Consider the following 27,258-nt stretch of genomic DNA (forward strand, 5'->3'; position numbering starts at 1 on the left):
CAAATTGTACATTGGAAATTATGGGAAAAACTCTCCAGTGTTTGGATATCACACAAAGGGAAACCAGTCCAGTTTTTGCAGGGAGGTTTAAGCATGCTACTGGGAAGAGTTTAAACTAGAGAGAGACAGTGGGGTGGCAACCAGAGTAGTAGGTCAGAGAAGGTAGAGATTAGGACTAGGAACTCTCAAAGGAAAGACGTAAAGGAATATGATGATGGGCTGGTGTGTTTAGTTCAATCCAAGGAGTATTGTTGGGAAAGCAGAAGAATTTAGAGCCTGCATCAATGTTTGGGACTGTGATGTTTTGGCCATTGCAAAAACATGGCCTCGAGAAGGACACGACTGGCAGCTCAATGTTCCGAGGTTTTGATATTTCAATCATGATTGAGAGGGAGGCAAAAGAAGTGGGGGATTCGCACTACTAATTATGGAGTTGACACTCAGAGGACATCCCGGAGGGTTCATCCACTGAGGCGATAAGGGTAGAGAGAAACAAGGAAGCAAGGAAGAAACAAGGATACATACACTTATGGGATTGCACGAAAGGCCTGCAATAGCAAGCAGAAAATAGGGGAACAGATATATAGACCGATTACCTAAAGATACAAAGCAGGGGTTGTCTTAGTGAGTGACTTTGAGAGTCTGGGATCCAATTTGACTGGGTATGACCAAGAAACATTTTTAGAAGTAGAAACAAGAAACTGCAGGTGCTGGTTTACAAAGAAAGACACAAAATGCTGGAATAACGCAACGGGTCAGGCAGCATCACTGGTGAACATGGATAAGTGACGTTTCTAGTCGGGACCCTTCTTCACACTGATCTCAGATCTCTTGTCACCTGACTCACTGAGTTAATCCAGCTGTCTTTTATGTAAACCAGCATCTACAGTTCCTTGTATCCACCCCCTCTTCAGACTGTTTGAAGAACTGCCCTGGGCCAATTTGCAGAATATGTGTATTTCTGATTGTTTTAATTGAGTGCACTTCGGTGGAGATTGCGTGGAGATTTTACTTGTTTTTAAATCAATATATTTCTGATGCCAAACCAAAGGGAGTTAGGTGCAGATTATTGCTGTGCACGTCACATACACTCAACACACACATATAGACACATACACTCACACATACATATGCATTCACTGAAACACACAGATACACCCACACATACACACTCACACATGTACTCACACATACATGCACACACACACATACATACACATATAAATACACTCACACACATATACATACACATATTTACTCACATATACATACACACATACACTCCAATACATATAGGCATTATACATACTCACACACATAATACACATCACACATAGACACACATATAATACACATACACACACACCCAATACGCACACATAAAACACATACAATACACACACATAAATATAATACACACAAGTATACACACACGTACACACACATATAATACACACATATAACATAAGGGCCGAATGGCCTACTCCTGCACCTATTGTCTATAATACACATACAATATACACACACACATATAACACACACACATAATACATAAATACACACATTCATTCATACATACATATACACACACACCCATATAATACACACACATAATACATACATAAATAAGCACGCATATAATACACACATATAATACACAAACACATAATACACATCACACATAGACACACATATAATACACATACACACACACCCAATACGCACACATAAAACACATACAATACACACACATAAATATAATACACACATACAATTCACACAAGTATACACACACGTACACACACATATAATACACACATATAACATAAGGGCCGAATGGCCTACTCCTGCACCTATTGTCTATAATACACATACAATATACACACACACATATAATACACACACATAATACATACATACACACATTCATTCATACATACATATACACACACACACATACATGCACACCAATATAATATACACACACATAATACATATATAAATAAGCACGCATATAATACACACATATAATACACACACATTCATTCATACATACGCACACACCCATATAATACACACACATAATACATACATAAATAAGCACCCATATAATACACACATATAACACACAAATACACATAACACACAGATGTCATCCCCAGCGCCCACGTGACCCTCTGCAGCCAGGCCTGTCGCACGCATGCGCCGTTGCCCGACCTTGAGGCGCGCGCCCGCGGCCTGGGGATGACGTGAGCGAGCGGGCGGGCGGGCGGCGCCATGTTGTGCGCGCCTCACTCGGTGCCGGGCCTGCCGACTGGCTGAGTGAGGGGGGAGGGGGGGAAACTTTATCCCGCGGTACTCTTGGTCCCAGTCATCGGCGTGTGGGAGTGGGGGGGCGACGCTTTCTGTTGCACCTCTAAGATGGAGCCCGAAAGCCTTCTGGAAGCTCTGGCAGGTCAGTGACTCCACACGGGCGGGCGCCTGTGGGCTCCGGGAGGCTTCTCATTCCCCCTTCCCTCTCCAGGTCACCTCGCTAATCCAACCCCTCTCTCTCTCTCTTTCCTACTAGCAGATTTCGAGAAGAAGTCCAAGAAGGAAGTGTCGTCGCTGCTGGACCAGTTCCTTTGTCATGTCGCAAAGACGGGAGAAACTCTGTGAGTGAGAGAGTGAGGGGAGGGGGGGGGGGGGAGGGGCAAGGAGAGAGAGTGGGGGGGGGGGCAAGGAGAGAGAGTGGGGGGGCAAGGAGAGAGTGAGGTGGGGCAAGGAGAGAGAGGGGGGGCAAGGAGAGAGAGTGGGGGTGGGGGGGGGGCAATGAGAGAGAGGGGGGGCAAGGAGAGAGAGTGGGGGGGGGGGGGGCAATGAGAGAGAGGGGGGGCAAGGAGAGAGAGTGGGGGGGGGCAAGGAGAGATAGTGAGGGGGGCAAGGAGAGAGGGGGGCAAGGAGAGAGAGTGGGGGGGGCAAGGAGAGAGAGTGGGGGGGGCAAGGGGAGAGAGGGGGGGGGCAAGGAGAGAGAGTGGGGGGGCAAGGAGAGAGAGTGGGGGTGGGGGGGGCAAGGAGAGAGAGTGGGGGGGCAAGGAGAGAGTGGGGGGGGCAAGGAGAGAGAGGGGGGTGGGGGGCAAGGAGAGAGAGTGGGGGGGCAAGGAGAGAGAGTGGGGGTGGGGGGGGGCAAGGAGAGAGAGTGGGGGGGCAAGGAGAGAGAGGGGGGGGCAAGGAGAGAAAGAGGGGTGGGGGGCAAGGAGAGAGAGTGGGGGTGGGGGGGGTGGGGGGCAATGAGAGAGAGTGGGGGGGGCAAGGAGAGAGCGTGGGGGGCAAGGAGAGAGAGGGGGGGCAAGGAGGAGAGAGGGGTGGGGGGCAAGGAGAGAGGGGTGGGGGCAAGGAGAGAGAGGGGGGGCAAGGAGAGAGAGGAAGGAGTGGGGGTGGGGGGCAAGGAGGAAGGAGAGAGAGGGGGGGGCAAGGAGAGGAGAGAGGGGCAAGGAGAGAGAGGGGGGTGCAAGGAGAGAGAGTGAGGGGTGGGGGGCAAGGAGAGGGGGGGGCAAGGAGAGAGAGTGAGGGGGGGGGGGCAAGGAGGAGAGGGGGGGGCAAGGAGAGAGAGTGGGGGGGCAAGGAGTGGGGGTGGGCAAGGAGAGAGTGAGGGGGGGGCAAGGAGAGAGTGGGGGGGCAAGGAGAGAGAGTGGGGGGCAAGGAGTGGGGGGGGCAAGGAGAGAGTGGGGGTGGGGGGGGGAAAGGAGAGAGATGGGGGGCAAGGAAGAGTGGGGGGGCGAGGAGAGAGAGTGGGGTGGGGGGGGCAAGGAGAGAGTGGGGGGGGCAAAGGAGAGTAGGAGTGGGGTGGTGGGGGGGGGCAAGGAGAGAGCGTGGGGGGCAAGGAGAGTGGGGGGGTGCAAGGAGAGAGAGTGGGGGGCAAGGATGGAGTGGGGGGCAAGGAAAGAGATTGGTGGGGGAAGGAGAGAGAGTGGTGGTGGGGGGGGGGGCAGGAGAGAGAGTGGGGGGGGCAAGGCGAGAATTGGGGGGGGAAAGGAAGAGAGGGGGGGTGGGGGGGTGGGCAAGTAGAGAGAGTGGGGGTGGGGGGGGAAAGGAGGAGGGAGTGGGGGGGGGGGCAAAGGGGAGAGAGAGTGGGGGGGGGGGCCAAGGAGGAGAGAGGTGGGCAAGGAGGGAGGAGAGAGTGGTGGGGGGGAAAAGAGGAGAGAGGTGGGGGGGCAAGTAGAGAGAAGGGGGGGCAAGGGGAGAGAGAAGGGGGGGCAAGGGGAGAGACAGAGCTCGGTTTTGGAGTGTCAAGGGGACCAATTACACTTTCCCAACTCCACAATGTTGTGCAAGATATATTGAGGTGCTGGGCCTGAGTTGGGGGGAGGGAGAGAAAGTGTGGGGGAGAGCAGGAAGAGAGTGGAGGGGGGATTGGTGGGCAGAGTTTTTTATGAGATCTGCTTAGAGGGAAGTGGACACCTACTTGGGGGGCAGTGGGTGGAGGAAAATGAGGCCTGCTCATGGGGGAGGGGTTGGGAGATTAAGGGGTCCACTCTGGGTAGGGTGAAAGAGTAGAAAGGATCCATGGGGGTGGGGGTGGTGTGTAGAGAGAGGTCTTTTCTAGGGTATGGAGGAGTGGGAAGAAGTTTATTTGGCAGGGTGAGAGAGAAGCATGGCTCTGCAGAGGGAGGCAGAGACGGGTGGGGTCTGCTCAGGGAGGTGTATGGGAAAGAAGGGTTCATATTGGTCGTAAAAGAGATGTCTACTTGAGGATAGGTAGATGAAGGGGGTCTATTTCAGAATTTGGAACAGGCAGGGCAAGGAGGTGGTCTCCCTGTGAGGGTGGGGATCTGGACAAGATGGCAAGATGCTGTCCTCGTGATGTGACTGGGTTGCATGGGGAAGTGGTCTTGCTGTGGTAGTGGCAGGAAAAAGGGCAGAGCAGGGAGGTGGTTGTCTTGCTCCAGGGCAGTGGGTAGGTTGAGGAAGTGGTTTCCATGCAATTGGGTCGGTGGGTGGTGGATGAAAATTTGCAGGTGGTAGTGACCTTCCTGCTGGTGTGGGGTGGTCAACGGTTGTGGTTGGCTGCTTCCACAGCTGGGCACTGGAGGAAGGGGGGAGGGGGTGGGTTGTTCATGGATGGTGAGTGCAGAAGTCACTGGTTTCTCTCTGATCAGGATTTGTGAAAAGTGGTGGTCCTTTAATGTGTGGGTAGTTGCATAATTGGGCTGGAAGATGCAGTCTATTTGTGGGATGTTAAGCACTTTGTGAGCTTGGGGGGTGGGGGAAGAGCATGGATGGGGCAAAGCCAGAGTGGCGGAGATGGTCTACTTGTGGGGCGAGTCACTGGGAGAGAATTGGCAGGAAATGTAGCCTTCTGGGTGTGCAGTGGAGGCAAGAGTTGACGGGGTGGTGATGTTTCTGGGAGAAGCAGGTAGGACAGGTAGTTTCTTTGTGAGTGGTGGCGTGTTTGGTGGTGGATATTGTGATTAGGTGGGAGATCCATACATCATGATATTTGGAATTTATGGACATAAAGAGGTTGTCTCTTTATGAGAAGGGGGGGGGGGGGTCATGGTTATGAGAGTGGCAATTCACAAGAGTTGTGAATTGAAGTAGTGGTGATCTTTACAAAGTATCCTGGGCAGATGGGCACAGGAACGGATTGTTACAACCTGCCCCCAGTTTCTGCTTTTGTCTGGTCAGATTTGGGACACTTCTGGCTTTTGAAGCGTGGGAATAATAATCATCCACCAATCCAGGGATGTTTTTAAGTGGCCAATGGTCGGGCAACCTTGCTCAGTTGATCACATCAGTCTGAAGAAGGGTGTCGGCCCGAAACGTCGCCTATTTCCTTCGCTCCATAGATGCTGCTGCACCCGCTAAGTTTCTCCAGCATTTTTGTGTACCTTCGATCTTCCAGCATCTGCAGTTCCTTCTTGAACAATCAACAAACAGTTTTGGTTTGTGCAGAGTGAACTGAACCAGTTGCTTTATTTCTTTTTTTGTCAGAAAGGGTTTGCATTGTTGGCAGGTGGAGAAAATAAAAGTTGATTTCCACAATATTAGCAGGGTTAAATTGTGATTGCCAAGGTATGCGAGATATTCCATGAGTGTTTTTGGTAAACTAGCATTTGATGGCTTCTGTTTAGTTGTAAATCTTGGAGGAAGTAGAGGTCAATGAGATGCCTTCCCGCTTTGATTCTGACTCTGCCTGCTCACTATTTGAAAGATTTATGTTTTGGAGGGGACCGTGTGATCAGATTTGATCATGCTGTGGATTGAATTGCCCTTGTTTAGGTGGGGATTTAGTCCCCGCAGCCGAGTGGGTGGATTGCAGCTCCCTGTGATCGCCTCCCAACCCCACCTTCCGGCTTCAGCGGACCTGGAGCCGGCAGTACGAGGGCTCGTGTTCACCCAGAGAGAGCGGACGGCCGCAAGCTTCTCCTTGAAGGCCGCAGACAGGGGATGGTGATTTGAACGCAGCCGGCCTGCACCACGACCTGTGCTCCAGTTTTAACTCGAGGTCCGGGACTGGGTGAACTAACAGGCCGGGCCGCAGGCCTAGAGCACCGACTGTCCCACCTTGCTGCCCCCTGTCTGGTCCCCGGACTAAGTCGGTGTCCTTGTCTGCTGAACCCGAACCGCATTGCGCAAACCCTGGGATGCCAGGCCCGCCAAAACTGCTTTCGGCTGGTCGAGATTTGGCTGTGGTTTTGGTTTCCTAGCACTCTTCACCTCCCTGATATCTCTCCCACTCACTGTGCGCTGTGGCAAAGCTTCTTCTCTCTGAGTCGCCTCAAATATGTGATGCCGTTTTTATTTTCCTAGCCTTTGATCCCTCGAGTATACGGGGTATTTTATCTTCAGTTTGCATATTAATGACGAAAACATTCATTTAAACTTTTCAGAAAAGGCAGAATATATCTACAAGCATTTCATTTTTTAAGTTCATGTTAACATTTTCTTCCAATAACTCGAACCGCGTTAGATGTCTCTTACAAATGCACCAAGGAGGTGATAAAATAGCAATCAAATTCAAACAACTACTTGTGTGATCAGGGCAATATGAACTTGTTGAAATCCTTCCACTAAATTGCTGTAATATATATCCAGTTGTTATGACACTGATATTGCTGCAGAATCTCGTAAAATAGTAGAAATCTTTTATGTAAAAGGACATAAATGGAGAGAGTTTCCAGCATCTTCTGCTTTTATTTCAGTTTCCAGAATCTGCAGTTTTAATTTTCAAAGTCCAGACAACCCCTTGGGCCTGCTCAGACTTTGAAAAGATCATAATTAACGACATTTGCCTTTCTCCCTGATCACAATATGCATTGAGTTCTTAGTGCTCTAAAATCTTTCAATGGTGGCATTAACTACTCACTAATTACAATGGATTTTGGTAAAACGCTGGATTTGTGCCCCAGCTGGACTCTTGTGAGGGGACACAAAATAGAGGATTTTCATTATTTGTTTGCAATTTCAGTGTAAGTAGGAAGTGTATCACTTTGGGGGCTGGATGCAAAGGAGTTGAGGCTATATTTAAGTTTGCAATCTCAGTTTGTGGTCGGAATTCTATATTGTTTGATGACTCTAACCATGACAGCGATGTTTTCAGCTGTTCAGAGTTTTATGACACTTATAAGGAGGCAGTTGGACATGCAAATGGGTATCACTTTAGTCTTGGATTATGTTCAAATCGCATGTTTGTAAAACCCAGCCCAACTTCACTGTAGCATGTAATACCTTGGACAGGGCACTTTAAGTGGGCATTAAAATAGTTAATTTAGTGTACATTAAAAATCCAATACCTTAAAGAGCAATGCGCCCAGTCTGCATAGTCTTTACTAACATTTGAGAACAGTGGGCCTTGGTCATTGGTTGTATTGGAGTGAGGTAAAACGCATGGAGCCAATCTCCTGGTAAGTGCAGCAAAGTGTGTTTTGGATATAGATAGGAATAGATTTACTTATGCCCAATAGTTAAGGAGACATGATGATTAATAGTTGTTTAATTGTTGGAATTGAAGTATTATGTGAATTATAAAGCAGTTAAATGTTTTGAAAATAATAAACACCAATATTCAAATATTCCCAACTGGTTTACACTGCCTCGGGAGAGTTTCAGCTTTGCACCTGAGCTATTTTGTTCCAAAACTATTGGTTGTAATTAGACTATTGCAACATTGGGGCTATTTGGACCATCATACCTGTCTTAAGTTGTATTTAAAAATCGTAATTAGGAAGGGATGCCACTCATAAAGGCTTGCATTTGTGTCCATCCTTAATTGGTCTTGTGGAAGTATAGGAGCGTTATCTTAGTTTGCCAATATCTCCCTTTGGTGCTGCTATACAATTAATCTGTATATACGATTCTCTTGAATGTTGTTGAATACACTTCCACCCACCTTTCAGGCAGTAACTCCAGATCATAACTTGCTCTATTTTTTTTAATCCTCGGGTCACCCCCATTGGTTCTATGGCCAGTTATCTTATTTCTGCATCATTTAATTATTGAAATTTGTTGTACCAGAAATAATTTTGCCTAGTATCAAAACAGTTAATGATTTTGAATACCCATCAAATGTCTTGTGCTTTTCTTCCAACACTGACCTTCCCTGTCTTCCCACATCATTGAATCTATTGACCCTTTTTCTCGTATACCCCATCCACAGTGTCACTCACTCTTGGTGCTCAGAATACTCTGACTGAGACCTACACACCAGGTGATAAAGGTTTAATAATTTTGTGTTTCCTTCAATAATAAAGCCTACGCTTCTATTTGTGTTCTTTACAGAAAAATGTAAGAAATAGTAGGCCAAGTGACTTTTTGAAAACATTTGTGTCCCATTTGTAGCTTCTGCAACACTTGCTGCTTTCTTCTCATTCCCTTTTATTCTCTTGCAATTTAAATTCCTGTCTTGAATATAATCAATAATTCTGTCTAGCTTTCTGCAGCAGCATGTTAAAGAAGTACGATCCTTTGAGAGAAAAAAAAATTATTCCTGTCCCAAAGCTATGCCCTGATTGGAGATGTCTTCGTTGGGGGAATCCTTTCGCATCCACCCCGTCAATCTCCTTCAGAATCTTGCATATAATTATCCCTGTTTCTTTGATACTCCGAGTGTTGCCCAAACCTACCTGTTTCTTGGTAAACTTCTTCATCTCAGTAATCAACCCAATGAACCACCTTTGCGCTGCCTCCAGTGGTTCCTTCTTTAAAATTCGGGGGGGGGGAGGGGGAATTTTTCAGATATAATTACACCTGTGCCTTTAAAACATCAAAACGTTCCTATTTTCATATTCCATTCCTAATGAATAAAGGCCTTTACCCTGCCTTCATAAAGAGAATCCGGCCTACTGGGCGTGTCCCACAGCCCTGCTATTAGTGACACATGACACAAATGAACAAGCACAGTGCTTCTAACTGCCACATCTGACTACTTGGTTTCGCCTGATCAGCCTTTTATCTACCCATCCCCCAGTGTTACAGAAAACTACTTGTTTTCTCTCTCTTCCAGTTGTGATGGAGTGTCTCAGATGTGAAACGTGACTCCTTTTTTTTTTTTTTACAAATGCTGCTTGTTGAGTATTTCCACAATTTTCCATCTTTCAGCTTTTCAGAGTGTATTTAAATTTTTTTCGAATACTCCATTAACCTTGATTATTTGCGGTACCTTAATGTTTAAATTTTGTTTCATGTAATGGGACACCCAGATCTCTTTGCACTACAACATTTAAATGCTAATTTGTTTTTTCCTTCTTCCTGGTGAAGTAGATAACCGCATATTTTACCACGTTGCACTCCACCTGCCAGCTCAACTTATTCTCATCTTTTTGCAGACTCTCCATATCCTTGCAAATTACTGACCCTCCAGCCTCTATCAGAAGCACATTTGGCCATAGTATACTGTCCCTTCGACTACATTAATAAAGATTACAAATAGATGAGACCCCAGCATTGATCCCCTTTGCTAATCCAAAAAACACCAATTTTTAAAATCTCAATTTTCTGTTAGTTGATCCTGCTCTATCCATGTCAATATATTCTAGCAACCTCCATATGGTGTAACCTTTTCTGGGGCGCTATATCAAATGTCTTCAACAAATCAAAAATGCATTTAATGGTTCTCTGTTATCCACCCTCTTTGTTATATCCTCTGGGAACAATAGCAAATTTGTCAAACAATTTCTCCACTTGATTAATTTATGATCTTCATAATGGTGCTCTGGTTCAGATTTCCCCCTACTCTGGCCAAAATACTGTATTTACCCAATCTATTCCTCTTTTGGTCTTGTACACCTTTGTAAGATCACCCCTCATCCTCCTGCATTTCAAGGAATAATGTCCTACCCTGTTCAACCTCCCTTTCGATCAGACCATCCTGTCCTGGCAACATCCCCGTAAACCTTTGCACCCTTTCCAGCTTGACAACATCTTTCATATAAACAAGGTGACTAAAACTGAACACAATACTCTAATTGTGGCCTCACCAGTGTCTTGTATAACTGCAACGTGACCTCCCAACTTCTATATGCAATACTCTGACTAATGAAGGCCAATGTGCTGAAAGGCATTTGACCACCCTATCTACCTGTGATGCTACTTTCAAGGAACTCTTGAATTGTGTTCTTGTGAATGTTTGGGGCTGAGGGGTGACTTGATACACATATATATAAAATTATGAAAGGCATTTGAAGGGTAGATGGTCTTTTTCCCAGAGCGGAAAGATCAAATACTTAAGAGGATATATTTAAGGTGTTAGGGGGGAAGTTTAAAGATTTGCAAGTTTTTTTTTTAAAGTGAAGTGCCTGGAATGCATTGCCAGGGTAGGTGCTGGATAGCAACATTTAAGGCTTTTAGACAGGCACATGAACAGGCAGGTGCTGAAGGGATAGTGACCATGTGCAGTCAGGGGGAGTAAATTCAAACTGCTGGAGGAAATGAACAGGTTGGGCAGCACCTGTGGAGGGAGTGGACAGATCACATTTCCTCCATGGATGCTGCCTGACCTGCTGAGTTCCTCCAACAGTTTGATTCCAGCATCTACAGTCTCCTGTCTCTTCGGGGTTGGCACAGACAATCTGGGTAAAGGGGGCTGTTTCTGTGCTATACTCTTCAGTTCAAAATACCTGTTTTCTGCCTTTTTTAAATTATTGCATTTCTCAATTGCCTCCTCCTCCCTGCCCCCTCATCTTAAATGCATGCCCTCTGGTATTTGACAATTTTACACCAGTAGAAAAATCTCTCTCCTTATCTATGCCTCATACTTGCATTTACCTCGGCTCCTGATGCTCCAGAGAAAACAGTCGAAAGGTGTCTAACGTCTCCTTATAGCGAACACTCTCAAATCCAGATTGGTTTAAATCTTTGGAGTGAGTTGGAGAAGACTAAAATATGACAAAAGTAATATAGAAATTGGGAAGAAAGAACTTCAAATAAACTCAATTAAATAATTACAAATTAGTTAAATTAAATTTAGCTAAATTTAGTTAAATTAAATTACCTTGACAAATCATCACCACACACTTCTCTGTTAAGTTTCATCTCCAATGTGCAAGTCTCTTTTATCAACTGAGGTCCTTTTGATGTCTGCTGCCATTCTTATCCACCCACACTTCTGAATATTGCATCACCGCAGACTTTGAAGTTATTTTGGGAATATTCATCCAAGCCATTAATATGGTTTAAAAAAAACAAAAACGTTTGTGTTCCTGCAGCCAGTTCCTGGTGTTAATATTTTAGAGATCAAGTTATTTCTTAGCCTATCTGTATTGCTTTATTATTGCCATGTGTACTGAAATACATTGGAAAAACCTTTGCATGCTTTCCTGGCAACACAAGTATAACAGACACACATACAACAGGGAATTGTACTTCCGGTGGCGCTGTTTTTTTGTTTTTTTAGTTATGTAAAAGTGTGTTTTTTATGTTTTTTTAAATGTCTTTATGTGGGGGAAGAGGGCACGGTAAGGGGGATACCGTCCTTCGGTCGCTTCCTGGAGAGGACGCGACTATTATTCGAGTCGCGTCCTCACTCCCCCAGCGGCCTACCTACTGGATTGGCGCGGCTTTTCCTGCCGGGATCGACCAGAGCTCCAGCAGCGGTGGGACAGCGCTGTAACATCGCGGGGCTGGCGATGCCATACCGGGGATCGCCGTCTGGAGCCCGGAGTGCTGGACCTGCTGCACCGACATCATGGAGCTGCGGTTTGCGGAGCTCCCAACGCGGGCGGCGCTGATCAACAACGCGGGGTCCTGCGACTCCGCCCGGCTCGGCCTGCGGACTCCGGCTGCGGGAGGCGGCTGATCAGGAGGTCCGGGCCGCTGAGGAGGAGGATGTTCATCGTCGGGGATCGGCGTCGGCGTTCCACCAGCCCGGCGTGAGGGCCTGAACATCGGGCCGCCCGGTGCGGCGACTGCGGGTGCTCGGAAGGTCCAGACCATGGATGAACATCTGGGAAGATCGGAGGGGAGGCTGGCTGGACTATGGTGCCTTCCTCACCTTGGTGCCACTGTGTTATGTTGTGTCGTGGACTTTCTGTGTTTGTGCTTTTCTTTTTTAAATTCAATTTTATTTTTAATATGTTTTATTATTTATTATTTATTTATTTTTATGATACTGCCTGTAAGGAAAATTCATTTCGTTGTCTCTAATTGAGACAATGACAATAAATTTGAATACAATACCATACAATACAAGAATGGATACAGAGTGCAAAATATCATGTTACAGCTGCAATGTGCAAATTAAAAAAAAAATCAAACATCGCAATAAGGTAGAATGGGAGATTGAGACTACTTTTGTTACGTTGTGAGAGGTCCATTCAAGAGTCTGATAATGGTGGAGAAGAAGGTGTTCCCGAATCTGGTGGTTGTGCATTTAGTGTTGAGAGGAAAAAGTGGTATGAGTGTGCTTTTTTGGCTAGTGCCAATGAATATTCATGCTATTCATGCCCCTTTTAGTTCTTTGGAGACTGATTTTTCTCTAACATTTCACTTTGTAAAATTCTCTTAAACAACTGCACTACTCTGTCACCCCTCAATAATGAACAATCAAGTTACTCAGGGGATGTTTCCCTGTAATATATTCAAGTTGACATTAATTTATAACCTAATTTATTTAAATTTCTTTGTTCCTGCAAATTGTGCCTTGTTATAATTCCTCATGCTGCCATAATGCTATTAGTAGATAGTTGCTAGGTTTTCACTGTACTTAAAAAATAAAAACACCTAACCATCTAATTGAACAGTAATGTATCTCTTGTAATCCTCTGCAATAATCATCATATCTAAGAAGAAATGGGAAATTGTGACCAGAGACACTGAATTTAATTTTCCTCTTGCTGACCCAGGATCCTGTCTGGACTGAGTAGCATCTATTTGAGTAGTGCTAACTTTTTAGATCTGTTTTTTAATCTTTATTTTGTGTCAATATAGCAAATATTGTCATTGCAGTAATGCCATTTCATTTCTCAATTGTTGATTATTGCAAATAAAAGTGGCAGCGCCGTAACACTAAATGTACAATAGCTGCTTAAGGTGACAGCATTTTTACACTAAGCAATATAAGTTTTGTATCTGCTGGGAAAATAACTCCTGTTGTATTCTGCAAGCATTTGACACTTGCTCCTGCCAAAATTACATTGGTGCAAAAAAAGACTCTTCAGTCTATCTTTTGTGTCAAGTTAGGTTTTCTTCTTTGCTTTCCGTGTATCTAAATCCAATTTTCACTTTGCAACTCATTGTTTTGTCAGTCATGTTGAATTATTTTATTTTCAGCATATGGCAATATTCAATTGGCATTTGTGATAAGCATCCGATAATTATTGTATGATAATAGGGTTGTAATCTTGAGCGTTCAAACAATCTGCTAGAGGTCAGGTGGAAAGTGGAAGGAAATGGGCACTCTGTGTTTCCAGATGAGGTCATTCCTCGGGACTAAGAGTAGAGAGGAGAAAAGAGTATGAACAGGATGGGGACACGATCTGGCACATAGTTGGCAGATCCAGATGATATTCCGCCTCTGTAGTCAACAACCCAACAGTGTGAATGTTGAATTTTCAAAGTTCAGGTTAACTGATCTCTTCTCTTTCTTTCCCATTTCCCTCACTGGGCTTCTGCTGCATCTTCCATCCCTTTTTCCCCCTCCCAGCCCCGTTTCCTTAAGCCCTCCCTTATTTGGTTCCTTGCTCCAATTTCCTTTCCATCAGATTCCATAATCTTCAGTCCCTGATTATCTCCACCAGTCAAGCCCCATCCTCTGCTATCCCCCAACTGACCTCATCTACAAATCCCCCCCCCCCTCACCTGGATTCACTTCTCACTGGCCAGCAGTTGTGCACCCCCTGACATCTTTATTTTATTTTTCTCCCCACTGTTCTTTCCAGAATCGTTCCTCGAGTCATAGTGTGATACAGTGTGGAAACAGGTTCTTCGGCCCAACTCGCCAACATGTCCCAGCTACACTAGTCCCACCTGCCTGCGTTTGGTCAAAAATCCCTCCAAACATGTCCTATCCATGTAACTGTCTCTAACTGTTTCCTAAATGTTGGGATAGTTCCAGCCTCAACTACATCCTCTGGCTGCTTGTTCTAGACACCCACCACCCTTTGTGTGAAAAGGCAACCCCTCACATTCCTATTAAATCTTTTCCCCTTCGCCTTGAGCCAATGTCCTCTGGTCCTCGATTTCCCCCACACTGGGTAAGAGATTCTGTGCATCTACCCGATTTATCCCTTTAGATTGTTATCATCTTGTAATGGGGATTTAACGCTGAGCAAAAAGACATTCACTTGGTTAGAAAAACAATGTGAATGGGCCAATTTCTTGGTAAATTAGTTTGCATGGGCTCGTTGACTGGTTCACTTTATGAATACAGTATATGGTGATTGTTGTCATTATCAATAAGATTGTTTTTTTTAGTTTAATTTTTTTTATTAGAGGTACGGTAAATTACAATACTACACAACACATATGTCTTAATACATTTTTTGTACCGCTTCATTTTTTGAGCTTTAAGAAAAAGATAGAAGTAAAGAAAGTGCGCAAGAGTCGTGACGGTGCAAGAGAGTGTTGAGAAAAGAAAGCCCCTTAGAAGTTAGAGAAGGAAGTAAAGCAAGAAAGAAGACCCTAGAAAAGAAGGAAAAAGAAAGGAGAAACAATCGCTCTATTATATCATTAAACTCCGCAGAAAGGGGACTACCAACCAAGTCTGTTTTTGTTATTTTGTTGTTTTTTTTTGTCTTGTTTTTTTTACACCCCGTTACCAGATCCTGGCACCTTTTATTTATTTATTTATTTTTAATTACTATTGCACCTTATGCTTATAATAGTTCCAAAAACGTAGACCACGTCTTTTGGAAATGGTCTGCTTTGCCTGCTAAGAGGAATCTCATCTCTTCCAGATGTAGTGTTTCAAACATATTTGATATCCACATTTTTATTGTTGGTGTAGGCGCATTTTTCCAGAATTTAAGTATGAGCTTTTTTCCCATTATTAGCCCGTAATTGAGTAAATTCTTCTGAAACACGTTTAGTTCAGGGTTACCTTCCGATATTCCAAAAATAATCCATTCTGGTTTTGGTACCAGTTTTATTTTAATTAATTTTGTAAAGATGTCAAATATTTCATTCCAGAATTTTTGTACAAAGAATGAAAGAATGCGCTATGGTAGCTTCTTGACACAGACATTTATCACCGATGGGTGAGACATTAGGGAAGAGTTTATTTATTTTAGTTTTTGAATAATATAGTCTATGTAATGTTTTGAATTGGATGAGAGTATGTCGTACGTTGATCGAACATTTATGCACCTGTAGTAAGTGATTATCCCAGCTCTCTTTTGAAATTTTTATAGCTAATTCTTGTTCCCAGTCTCTTCTAATTCCATCAGTTGTGGGTATTTCTATGTTTAAGATGATGTTATATAAGTACGATATTAGATTAGCTGATTCCGCCTTTGTCTTCATTACTTCATCCAGTAAGTCTGTAGGCATATTATGATAGTCTTTTGTGTATTTTTTCAGATAATCACGAATTTGAAGATATTTAAAATATTGATTATTTTTCAAATTATATTTCAGTTGTAGTTGTTGAAATGATAGTAATTTTCCCAATTCATACAGATCTCCGAGCGTTTTGATTCCCATTCTTTCCCATTGTATAAATGATTTCAAGTTCAAGTGTTCAAGTGAGTTTATTGTCATGTGTCCCTGTATAGGACAATGAAATTCTTGCTTTGCTTAAGCACACAGAAAATAGTAGGCATTTACTACAAAACAGATAAATGTGTCCATATACCATGATATAAATATATACACACATGAATAAATAAACTGGTAGTGCAAATAACAGAAAGTGGTTGCTAATAATCAGAGTTTTGTCCGAGCCAGGTTTAATAGCCTGATGGCTGAGGGGAAGTAGCTATTCCTGAACCTGGTTGTTGCAGTCTTCAGGCTCCTGTACCTTCTACCTGAAGGTAGCAGGGAGATGAGTGTGTGGCCAGGATGGTGTGGGTCTTTGATGATACTGCCAGCCTTTTAGAGGCAGCGACTGCGATAAATCCCCTCGATGGAAGGAAGGTCAGAGCCGATGATGGACTGGGCAGTGTTTACTACTTTTTGTAGTCTTTTCCTCTCCAGGGCGCTCAAATTTCCGAACCAAGCCATGATGCAACCGGTCAGCATGCTCTCGACTGTGCACCTGTAGAAGTTAGAGAGAGTCTTCCTTGACAATCCGACTCTCCGTAATCTTCTCAGGAAGTAGAGGCGCTGATGAGCTTTTTTGATAATTGCGTTAGTGTTCTCGGACCAGGAAAGATCTTCAAAGATGTGCACCCCCAGGAATTTGAAGTTCTTGACCCTTTCAACCATCGACCCGTTGATATAAATGGGGCTGTGGGTCCCCCTCCTACTCCTTCCAAAGTCCACAATCAGTTCCTTGGTTTTGCTGGTGTTCAGGGCCAGGTTATTGCGCTGGCACCATATGGACAGTTGCTCGATCTCTCTTCTGTACTCTGACTCATCCCCATCAGTGATACGCCCCACAATAGTGGTGTCGTCAGCGAACTTGATGATGGAGTTCGCACTGTGGTTCGCTACGCAGTCATGGGTATAGAGTGAGTACAGCAGGGGGCTGAGCACGCAGCCTTGAGGTGCTCCCGTGCTGATTGTTATTGAGGTTGACACATTTCCACCAATACGAACAGACTGGTCTGTGGACGAGGAAGTCGAGGATCCAGTTGCAGAGGGATGCGCAGAGACCCAGTTCTGTAATTTGTCTATAATTGATGGTTTAAACGATGGATTATTAACTATTGGTATTAAAAGAGATAGGTTTCTTAATTTTAGGTTCTGTTTTATTTGTTTCCATGTTCTAATTGTGCTATGTATAATTGGATTTGTATTATAATTTTTGTTATTCAGATGTATTGGTGAGAGGAGAGTCGCTCCTATATTACACGGAGAGCAGTCCTCTCTTTCCATTACAATCCAGTTCACCTGCTGGGCAGAATTGTCCAGCAGGTGAATCATATTTTTAATATTTACTGCCCAATTATAATACATAAAGTTGGGGAGCGCTAGACCACCCAACTCTTTTCGTTTATTAAGGTGTGCTCTTTGTATTCTATGGGATTTATAATCCCATATAAAATTTTTGTAGTGTCTGAGTCCAAAAAAAATAAAAAATCAATAAGATTAGACAATATTTTCCATATCAGCCACTGCAATCCTGGGATAAAATATCTCGGGATTTCATTTGCATCAGTTTCAAACGACATGCATATTAACTGCTTGTAACCTAGATTGCTGTTAATTGCTGAAATGCAGTGTATTTGTCAGATGGCCATGAGTTAGTGTTGGCTTCTTGCTTAAATAACAACGAAATGTTATTGGGAATTGCATGTATGATGTTAATATTAATGTTGCTTCCCTTATTTCCAAGTAATGCTTTTTAAATCATTGTGCTTAAAAGCGCCCCCATGTTGATAGTTATCCTGTGTTTTCAGTCAGCTCTGATGTCTCGTAAATATTGCTCTTTTTTTTTTTAACCAAATATAGTTTTTTTTTTTAGCGTGTTAATGGAAAAATTAAGTTAATTCTTTGAACTCTGTAATAGTGAGAGTACCAGTTAGGTTCAGAATAATCGATGTCTATGATAGCTGGGCTTTCGATGTGGCAGAAAGGACAGGTAAATTGAAATTTACTAATGATCTTTTCTGATTGGCAAATAATTAGAGTAGTCATGTATTGGGTCTCCTGCTGAGTTAGACCTTTAATTAGCCTCATTCATATCCACTAGTGTTAATTATAGCTTTCAAATTTTACTATTTCTAAGAATAACTAGTGTAATAACTAACCTGTAATCCTTTATTTGATAATAGCCATAACTGATTTATTTCCAAAAGGCATTTGTTAAATGTTAAGCGGCACAATAGTTAATACTGCTGGTACGCAACTCTGAAGTTTGATTTTGACATTGGGTGCTGTGTGTTGGCAGCTGCCACATTCTCCCTGTAACCAAATGGATTTCCTCGGGTGTTCTAATTTCTTCACGCTCATCGAATATGTGCTGATTGGTAGCTCAATTATCCACTGTAAACTGTCTCTGGTGTTGGTGGCGGGCAGGGGAATGGGAGGGAAATAGTGGTGGAAGTGGAAAACTAGGATTAATGATGGTAGGTGGTAGATTGCTAGATGGTCAGTATGAATGTGATGAGCTGAAGGACCTGTTACTTTACTTTAGAGATACTGCGCGGAAACAAAACCTTCGGCCCACTGAGTCTGCGATCACTAGCACTATCCTACACAGAAGGGACAATTTATATTTTTACTGAAGCCAATTAACCCCCAAACCTGTACATCTTTGTAGTGTGTGAGGAAACCAGAGCAGCCGGAGAAAACCCATATGGTCAAAGGGAGAATGTACCAACTCCGTACAGCAGCACCCTTAGTCAGGATTGAATCCGGGTCTCTGGCGCTGTAAGGCAGCAGCTCCACTGCTGTGCCACTGTGTAACCAAAATACGTATTATATGCTGCGTGACTATGATGCTCCAACATTAATCACACTTATTGCATCTATATGCCTGGCCTGCTTTCTCAAAAAGAATCGTCACATTACTGAGTTCATTAATTTTTCACAAGCTTCATTGGGTGTTGTGTTGATATAATCGACAGAAGATGTTAAAATCTGGAGTAACAAACAATCTACTGGAGAAACTGAACAGTTGGAGTTGCAACTATGGGGGGCACAGAATAGTCAACTTTGAATCAAAACCCTGCATCAGGACGAATACATATAAAATTCTTAAGGGATTGGACAGGTTAGATGCAGGAAAAATTTTCCCTATGTTGGGGGAGTCCAGAACCAGGGGTCACGGTTTAAGAATAAGGGGAGGCCATTTAGGGCTGAGATGAAAAAAAATTTCACCCGGAGAATTGTGAATCTGTGGAATTCTCTGCCACAGAAGACAGTGGAGGCGAATTCACTAGATGTTTTCAAGAGTTATATTTAGCTCTTGGAGCTAAAGGAATCAAGGGATATGGGGGGAAAAGCAGGAACGGGTACTGATTTTAGATGATCAGCTATGATCATATTGAATGGCTCGAATGGCCTACTCCTGCACCTATTTTTCTATGTTTCTGAGACTGGACAGAGAAGATAGGCAGTATAAAGATGGGGAGTATTGAGGCTGGGGCTAGTAGATAGTGGACTGAGGGAGAAGAATTGCAGGCTGATCGAGCTAGGTAGAGGATGAAGTTGGGAGACAGATGAAGTGGAAGATACGTGGAGGTAGACAAAGCCAGGTGAGGGGAGAGGGTGAAAGGTGGTGATAGCTGCTAGAGTGTGATGAGCAGGAACACAAAGATCACCAGAGCAGGAATACAAGTAATGAAGGAGATAATGGGAAACAGTTAGGGCGGGGTGAAGGGCCGGCACAACCAGAACCTGGTAGGGAAGGTGGGTGAAACAAATGGGTGGATCGAATCGGGAGGAGGATGGATTGAAAAGTATAATTAAGGGTAAGGAGTGGGAGTGTGGGAAAGGGGACAAAAATGGGGAGACTGTAAGAACATGGGAAAGAGGGTGGTGGAAAATATGGGGGAGGCCATGGTTACCAGAAATTGGAAAATGTAATATTCATACCATAGGTTGCAGACTACCCAGGTGGAGTTAGATATTGTTCTTTGATGTGGGCCCAGCTCTAGCAGTGGAGGCTCAGATGAGGTCATCATTTTTCACCCATCCGCAGTCATCCATTCATCCACTGCCCCGTGTTTTCACACTCCCTCCACTCTTTACACTGACGATCTTCTCTCCACGTTTAGTCCTGATGCATGATTTTGAGCTCTAATGTAAACAATTCCTTTCTCCCAACATGACTCGCTGAGCTCCTGCAACAGATTATTCGGGATCATGTTAAGTGACTTCCCGATGGTATTGCACCACAGCCAATGTTGTGAACAATTCATCCCATGTCAGTTTGAAATGCAGCCCTTTAGAAACTGAGTAAATAAAATAAAATCTTCTCCATTATTAGTTTGTGCATGAAGCTAAATTCCATTAACATACCTTTTACTTTTTCTTGTAGCTGTCCCTTCATATAATGTAGAGTAGGAGTTGGTAATCCAGCTCTTTGAGCCTGCGCTGCCATTCATTGACATCATGGCACTTATCCTATTTTGCTGCCATTTTTATGAACTACCTCCCTTTTCCTTGGATCTCTTGACGTCTGGAAAACTACTGATCTGTTTTGAATGAGCTCATTGACTGCTTCCAAATTACAGACTATTGCTGACACAATTTCTAATCTCAATCATAAACTGGCTGTTCTTGTGCTGAGATAAGCAATTTGTTTTACTTGGCCAGGTAAACAATCCTTTCTGCATGCAGCCTGTAAGAATTTTATAATTTGCAATGACATCTGCTCTCATTCGTCTAAACTCTAGCAAATACAGACCCTAGTCTACTTGATCTCTAATTTGGAAAATCTGCCTTAGGTTGAACCAATCTAGTAAAATTTGGCTGCACTTTCCATTGCACGCACATCATAGCACCATATATTATGTACATCACGTTGTCTCCAGCCTAAATCTATTATTAATGAGTAAATCAATAGAAAAGTCAACAAACAATTTGGTGCGTTTAAAATAAATCTCTTGTTCCTGAAAAGAGCGATTACCTTGTTTAGCATGTGATAAGAGACAGCATCAAGGTACATAAACACATGAGAATCCAGTTTTACCATGCCAATGGGGGTTGAGGGGCAAAATGCATTGAATATTGAAGTATGGGTTTAAATTTTATAACTGCTTTGATTCAGTAGAGTTAGCCCATAAACAATAGATGCAATAAGGCTTTAACACTAAGGAAATGCTGTCTATTTAGCAATTGTTATTCAACATAAATCATTAACTAATGATTTAGAACATTGATGTGACAGAGTACAGGAAGGATATAGAGTTGAGTGAAATGGTGTCAAGACAACAACCTCTCCTTCATTGTCAACAAGATGAAGGAGATAGTTAATGACTACAGGAAATGGGATGGAATGCATGGCCCAATCAGCATCAACGTTGCTAAAGTGGAAATGGACAAAAGCTTCACGTTTATATGTATAAATATCACCAATAAGTTGTTCTGGTCCTAGAACATTGATGCTAGAGCCAAGAAAGCACATTAATAGCTCTACTTCCTCCGAACACTAAGGAAATTTGGCATGTCTCCCAACGATTCTTACAAATTTATATAGATGCACTGTAGCAAGCATCTTATTGGACTGCCTCACAACTTGGTTTGGCAAATGCTCTAGCCAACACTACAAGAAGCTGCAAAGCCCAGACCATCAGAGAAATGAGCCTACCCCCTCTCCCCACCCCTTTCCATCGACCACTGCACTTCTTCCCCACCATTTCAGATGACTGAATAGGCCTTTCATAGGGAGGGTGCAGTATGATTTGCCAGCCTAAGAAACATAGAAAAATAGGTGCAGGAGTAGACCATTCGGCCCTTTCGAGCCAGCGCCGTTCAATATGATCATGGCTGATCATCTAAAATCAGTTCCTGCTTTTTCCCCATATCAAGGGATATGGGGAAATAACCTGAGAGATAACCTATCTCGTTGCAGCCCTTGCACATGATTGTGTTAATCTGCACTTTCTTTGTTGCTCTATTGATGTAGTACTATAATCTGCATTCTAGTTAATTTCCTCTTTGAACATGGGTATGGTTTGCTTGAACATGGACATGGTGTGACTGACTGGATTGTGTTTCAAAACTAACGTTTTTCTCAGTATCTTGGTACATGTGACAATAGCAAACCAACACCAGTCTGAAGAAGGGTCTTGACCCAAAACGTCACCCTTTCCTTCTCCAGAAATGCTGCCTGTCCTGCTGAGTTACTCCAGCTTTTTGTGTCTATCTTCGGTTTAAACCAGCATCTGCAGTTCCTTCTTGCACAAACTTACAGCAATGTTGTGTATTGTCTCTTGTTAATTAGTACTTTCCTAAGAATTCCATTATTTTTAATATCTTGAAGGCTAATTTTTGGATGATAGCTGCAATTCCCATGTTGCTTCACATTCTAGGACACCCCAAGCACTATTTTCTGTCAAAATGAATGCATCATAAAATAGCTCGCCCTTTTCATTGGGAAAGCTTAAGAAATCGCTCTGATCAGGCAGTAAAACCATGAAAATAATTTGAATGAGTTGACTCATTAGAATACTGTTCTGTCGGAACAAGATTCTCTCAAGGATGTAATCAACGTGCTATTCTTTGCAAGAGTCTAGCCAGGACTGGTTAGTGGACTGAAATATGATGATGATCAATCCAATGTCTGTGGAAGTTTTTCCATTGATAATGTGAGGTGGGAATCATGGCTGATCAGATTTTTGGTGGTCCTCATAACCAGTTTTTAATTCCCGTTTGAATGCAGACTGAACTGAATCTAGGACCCAAGAATTAATTTATAAGCTCATTGGAAAAGTTCTGAATGTCTGATTTTTGCACTAGGTCAATTTTTTTTCTCAACATCCACATCTAAAGTTGTTTATTACCAGCTTTGTTGAAGAAACCTTCGTTTTTACTTATTTTCCTCCAGCAGAGTTATTCCTGGAGTAGTGTACACAATAAGCTCATGACAATGCAAAATAAACAATGGTTACTGTTTTGAACTTTCCTTTTCTGTCGAGAAGTAACAGATCAGCACAAAATGTAGTCATCCGAGTAGAATGTGAAATTGCTCATGTAGAGTTCAATGGTGCTTTATTGTCAGGTACCTAGGTAAAATAAAATTATCTTTTTGCATACAATCTTGCTATAGATAAGCACAATCATACCCAAGTGAAAGATGGAGGAATAGTAGATTACACTGGGGCAGTATACGAGTAGATTACACTGGGGCAGTATACGAGAGTATATCTTCGGGTGCCACTTGTATCTTTCAAGTTTCAAAATTCTTGCAAATGTAGAGTCTTAACTTGGCCTTAAAGTCCTGGTGGCGGCACTGTGTCAGAGTTGGTGGGGTCGGACTGGCCATGCAACGCTGTCAGTGTCCTACAAAACTGCTCTGCTGCTGCGCACCGCGTCCGAATTGCATGCTCATATGACCCCTGTGTGGCATCCAGTTGCACTTGATCCAAGAAGCCATGCAAACATTTCTCTTGGGGTTAACCACACCATGAACAAAGAGGAAATCATAGCCTTTCTTACTCTGATTAGGCTCCACTAACCACTTTTCAGATGGAACTGCAGCATCTACCCAGCTTTTTCTACTTTTATTTCAGAAGTGCAGCATCTGCATACTTCTACCCCAATAATGCAGGTATTAATCTGATCTAATTGAGTAGACTCTAATGTGACTTGAACTTCTAGATAATTTTTAACACCATTGGTCATCAACAATTGTCAATTTTATTTTTATCTCACTGGAACAAAATGTTACAGACACTGATCTTTAACAATTGTTATCTGTTGCTCGAGCAAATTTTTACACCAATTCAGAAATGCAAAACAATTGAAGAACCAATAATGATCTTTCAACTGATGATGAAATGTGTATAACGTAAGATTGACATAAATTTGGGTATTTAAACAACAAATGCTCGAAGTACTTTGAGCAGTATTTATGAAAAAAGAGTTAATGATTCATGTCAGTGAGAAGAGTAAAGCGAATAAAAACCACAAATTTGAGTTACGATGTTTTGGATAAAAGAAGTGGAGAACTCGTGCTGGCCATGCAGTGAAAGTACCCTAACGTATAATTAGATAAAGTTAGGGGTTTTGGCCCAGTTTGACAAGAGCACATCATTATGTTCAGTTCAAGATGGTGTGCAACCATGCATGGAGTACTGTTTCCATATGCCATCAAATTATGTCTTGCAGGTTTGCAAGGCAGTTTGAATGAGCTTGAGAAGATGCCCAGTGCATCTTGTAGACTATGTACTGTGCACGTGGAGTATGTGAATGCTTAACATTGTGATATGGGTGCCAGGCAGGTGGCTGACCATCCTGTATATTGTTTAGCTGTTTGATTATTGCGGCGCCCTTCTAGACCACTGAGCAATTTGCCATAAAATGCACAGCTTTTGACTAACTTTTGAAGCTGTGGTATTATTACTAGTGATCCAGTTATGTTTCCATTCCGCAGTTGTCCTGTGTTGATGTGGAAATTTGCGACGATAATGTTAGATGTCAATGGGTACGGCCATAGTCTTGTTGGATATACTCATTGCCAGGGACTTGTGTGGCACAAATGTTGGTTGGCACTTAGCAAATAAAGCCTGAAAATTGCCTAGGCCTCCGAGTACATGGAAACAGGCTGCTTTGTGAACTGGAAAGATGCAAATAGAATAGCCAAACCATGCAGTTACGAGTCCAGCATATGCTGATGCTGAGCGTTTGACAGCACTGGGCCTCTACTCGCTGGAGTTTAGAAGGTTGAGGGCAGACCTCATTGAAACTTACAGAATTGTGAAAGGCATAGACCACAGGCTAGATGCAGGAAGATTGCTCCCGATGTTGGGGAAGTCCAGGACAAGGGGTCACAGCTTAAGGATAAGGGGGAAATCCTTTAAAACCGAGATGAGAAGAACTTTTTTCACACAGAGAGTGGTGAATCTCTGGAACTCTCTGCCACAGAGGGTAGTCGAGGCCAGTTCATTGGCTATATTTAAGAGGGAGTTAGATGTGGCCCTTGTGGCTAAGGGGATCAGAGGGTATGGAGAGAAGGCAGGTACGGGATACTGAGTTGGATGATCAGCCATGATCATATTGAATGGCGGTGCAGGCGCGAAGGGCCGAATGGCCTACTCCTGCACCTAATTTCTATGTTTCTATAATGTGGGATGTTTCCACTGGTAGGAGAGTCTAGGACCAGAGGTCATAGCCTCAGAATTAAAGGGCGCTCTTTTAAAAAGGAGGTGAGGAGAAACTTCTTTAGTCAGAGGGTAGTTAATCTGTGGAACTCATTGCCTCAGTGGGCTGTGGAGGCCAAGTCAGTGGATACTTTTAAGGCAAAGATAGACAAGTTCTTGATTAGAACAGGTGTCAAGGGTTATGGAAAGTAGGTAGGAAAATGGGATAAGGTGACAGAGATCAGCCGCGATTGAATGGCGGAGTAGACTCGATGGACAGAATGGCCTAATTCTACTCCTTTAACGTGAACCTGAATGGAGTTCATTGAGCATCTGAAGGTCATTGGGTATAGGCCACTTTCATGAAATGAGCTGAGATGATTGGCTTGTGATAAACTTGGTGTCTGCCCTTGTGTTTGTTAGACAGCAGCCAGTGGAGCAGTTTCTCTTTAATCTCCATGGTTTATTTAGGCTTACATACAGCTCACAGGGTCAAATACTTTGATATCAGGTGGTCACTCTCGCTATACGTCTGGAGTTCAACTGTTTTGTACTGTTTGGATTTAGATTGCGATCTGATCCCCAGTTAATTGGCTTGCAGAGCCCAAACAATAACATACAAAAGCAGATGAGCGAGGTCGTGCCTGATAAAAGGTAAATGAAATACACTTCGATTGAGAGCAGATTTGCATGGGTTCGAATCAACCTGATTTGACCAGTACTGACATTGCAATTAAGATCAGTTTTGGAAAGCACCACAGATCTAATCTGGGATTTTAATATACTGTATATTTGAACAACATACCAGCTAATCAGTGAAGAATGACTGTAAAAAATTACTTTGTGAATGCTTGCCAATTTCAAATGTTATACTTAAAAGAACCCAATCATTTTTACTCATTTCGTTTGAAATATGTTTGTGATGTGGACCAGTGCTTCTTAAACTATTTCAGTCATTCACCCGTGAGTCATTATCACAAAATTTCATTCATTCTCAACTAAATTTTCGAATGTTTTTTTGGTAATTATCGTCTTATTTTCCCTTGTGTGTAATTTTATATATAATTTATTTTGTCACATGAGCAAATGATCCCACTAGCTTGTCTGGTCTTCCCTAAAAGGTTATATTACAGTAAATTTGGGAAATATCCTGCTACTTTGAAATTAGAAAACCATAGTTAGAGAGAACAAAACATATCAAATTTCCAGCTCCACTGCCATTAACCCAATAAGAGCTTTCTAACCACTTTAATGGCAATGCTTTTTTTAAGTTTGACAAAAAAATATATAAATAATTTAATTTGCCCTTGGGTGAACCATTCACCAGTTTAAGAAGCACTGCTGTAGACTATTTCCAAAAAAAAATTGTGAGACATAGGAATTAGGGGCAGAATGATTAAAAACTGTTCTAACTTTTGCAATGTTGACATTACCACAAGGAGAATGGTGCTATTGATAACAATATATTGATAAATGAATAGCAATCCTGGTTACTTCACAATGATATCTCAGATAGTTGTCAAGGCCTTGAGATTGAAACATAGCTGCTTAATTTAGCGTTCTAAATCTCTTCCGTGGTACTCCAGGGTGAAAATGTTTAAAATGCATCATCATTTTTGCAATGTCAGCATATTTCATATTTGTTTGGGCAATTGGTTAATTTGACAATTTAATAAATAAGAAAAAAAATAGGATATGCATTGCATCTTGTTCAAAGTTTCATTGATGTTATAGAGGTGTATAAAATCATGAGAAGATCCAGTAGATGCAGTCTGTTGCCTAGAGCAGGGGAAATCGAGATCCAGATGACGTAGGTTTAAGGTGAGGGGTGGTGGGGGGGAGATTTAACAGGAACCTGTGGGGGTAACATTTTCCACACAAAGGGTGGTGGGTGCATGGATCGAGCTGCCGGAGAAGGAAGTTGATGAGGCAG

General features: G+C 42.9%; 1 protein-coding gene across 2 annotated transcripts in view; it reads left to right on the forward strand.

The window, feature by feature from the left end:
- The first annotated feature begins 2,160 nt into the window (after positions 1–2,160).
- The window catches only part of ppp4r2 (protein phosphatase 4 regulatory subunit 2), a 53,727-nt gene continuing 28,629 nt past the window's right edge, over positions 2,161–27,258 (forward strand). Inside the window, exons 1-2 of one of the 2 annotated variants that reach the window (XM_033036722.1) lie at positions 2,161–2,455; positions 2,573–2,654. In XM_033036722.1, the coding sequence (XP_032892613.1) occupies positions 2,422–2,455; positions 2,573–2,654 (116 nt within the window). In that variant the 5' untranslated portion in view covers positions 2,161–2,421. Of the gene's footprint in view, positions 2,456–2,569; positions 2,655–27,258 lie in introns of both variants that reach the window. The other variant, XM_033036721.1, reaches the window with a different exon arrangement.

This window comes from Amblyraja radiata, chromosome 18 (genome assembly GCF_010909765.2).
Source record: "Amblyraja radiata isolate CabotCenter1 chromosome 18, sAmbRad1.1.pri, whole genome shotgun sequence".
NCBI lineage: Eukaryota > Metazoa > Chordata > Chondrichthyes > Rajiformes > Rajidae > Amblyraja > Amblyraja radiata.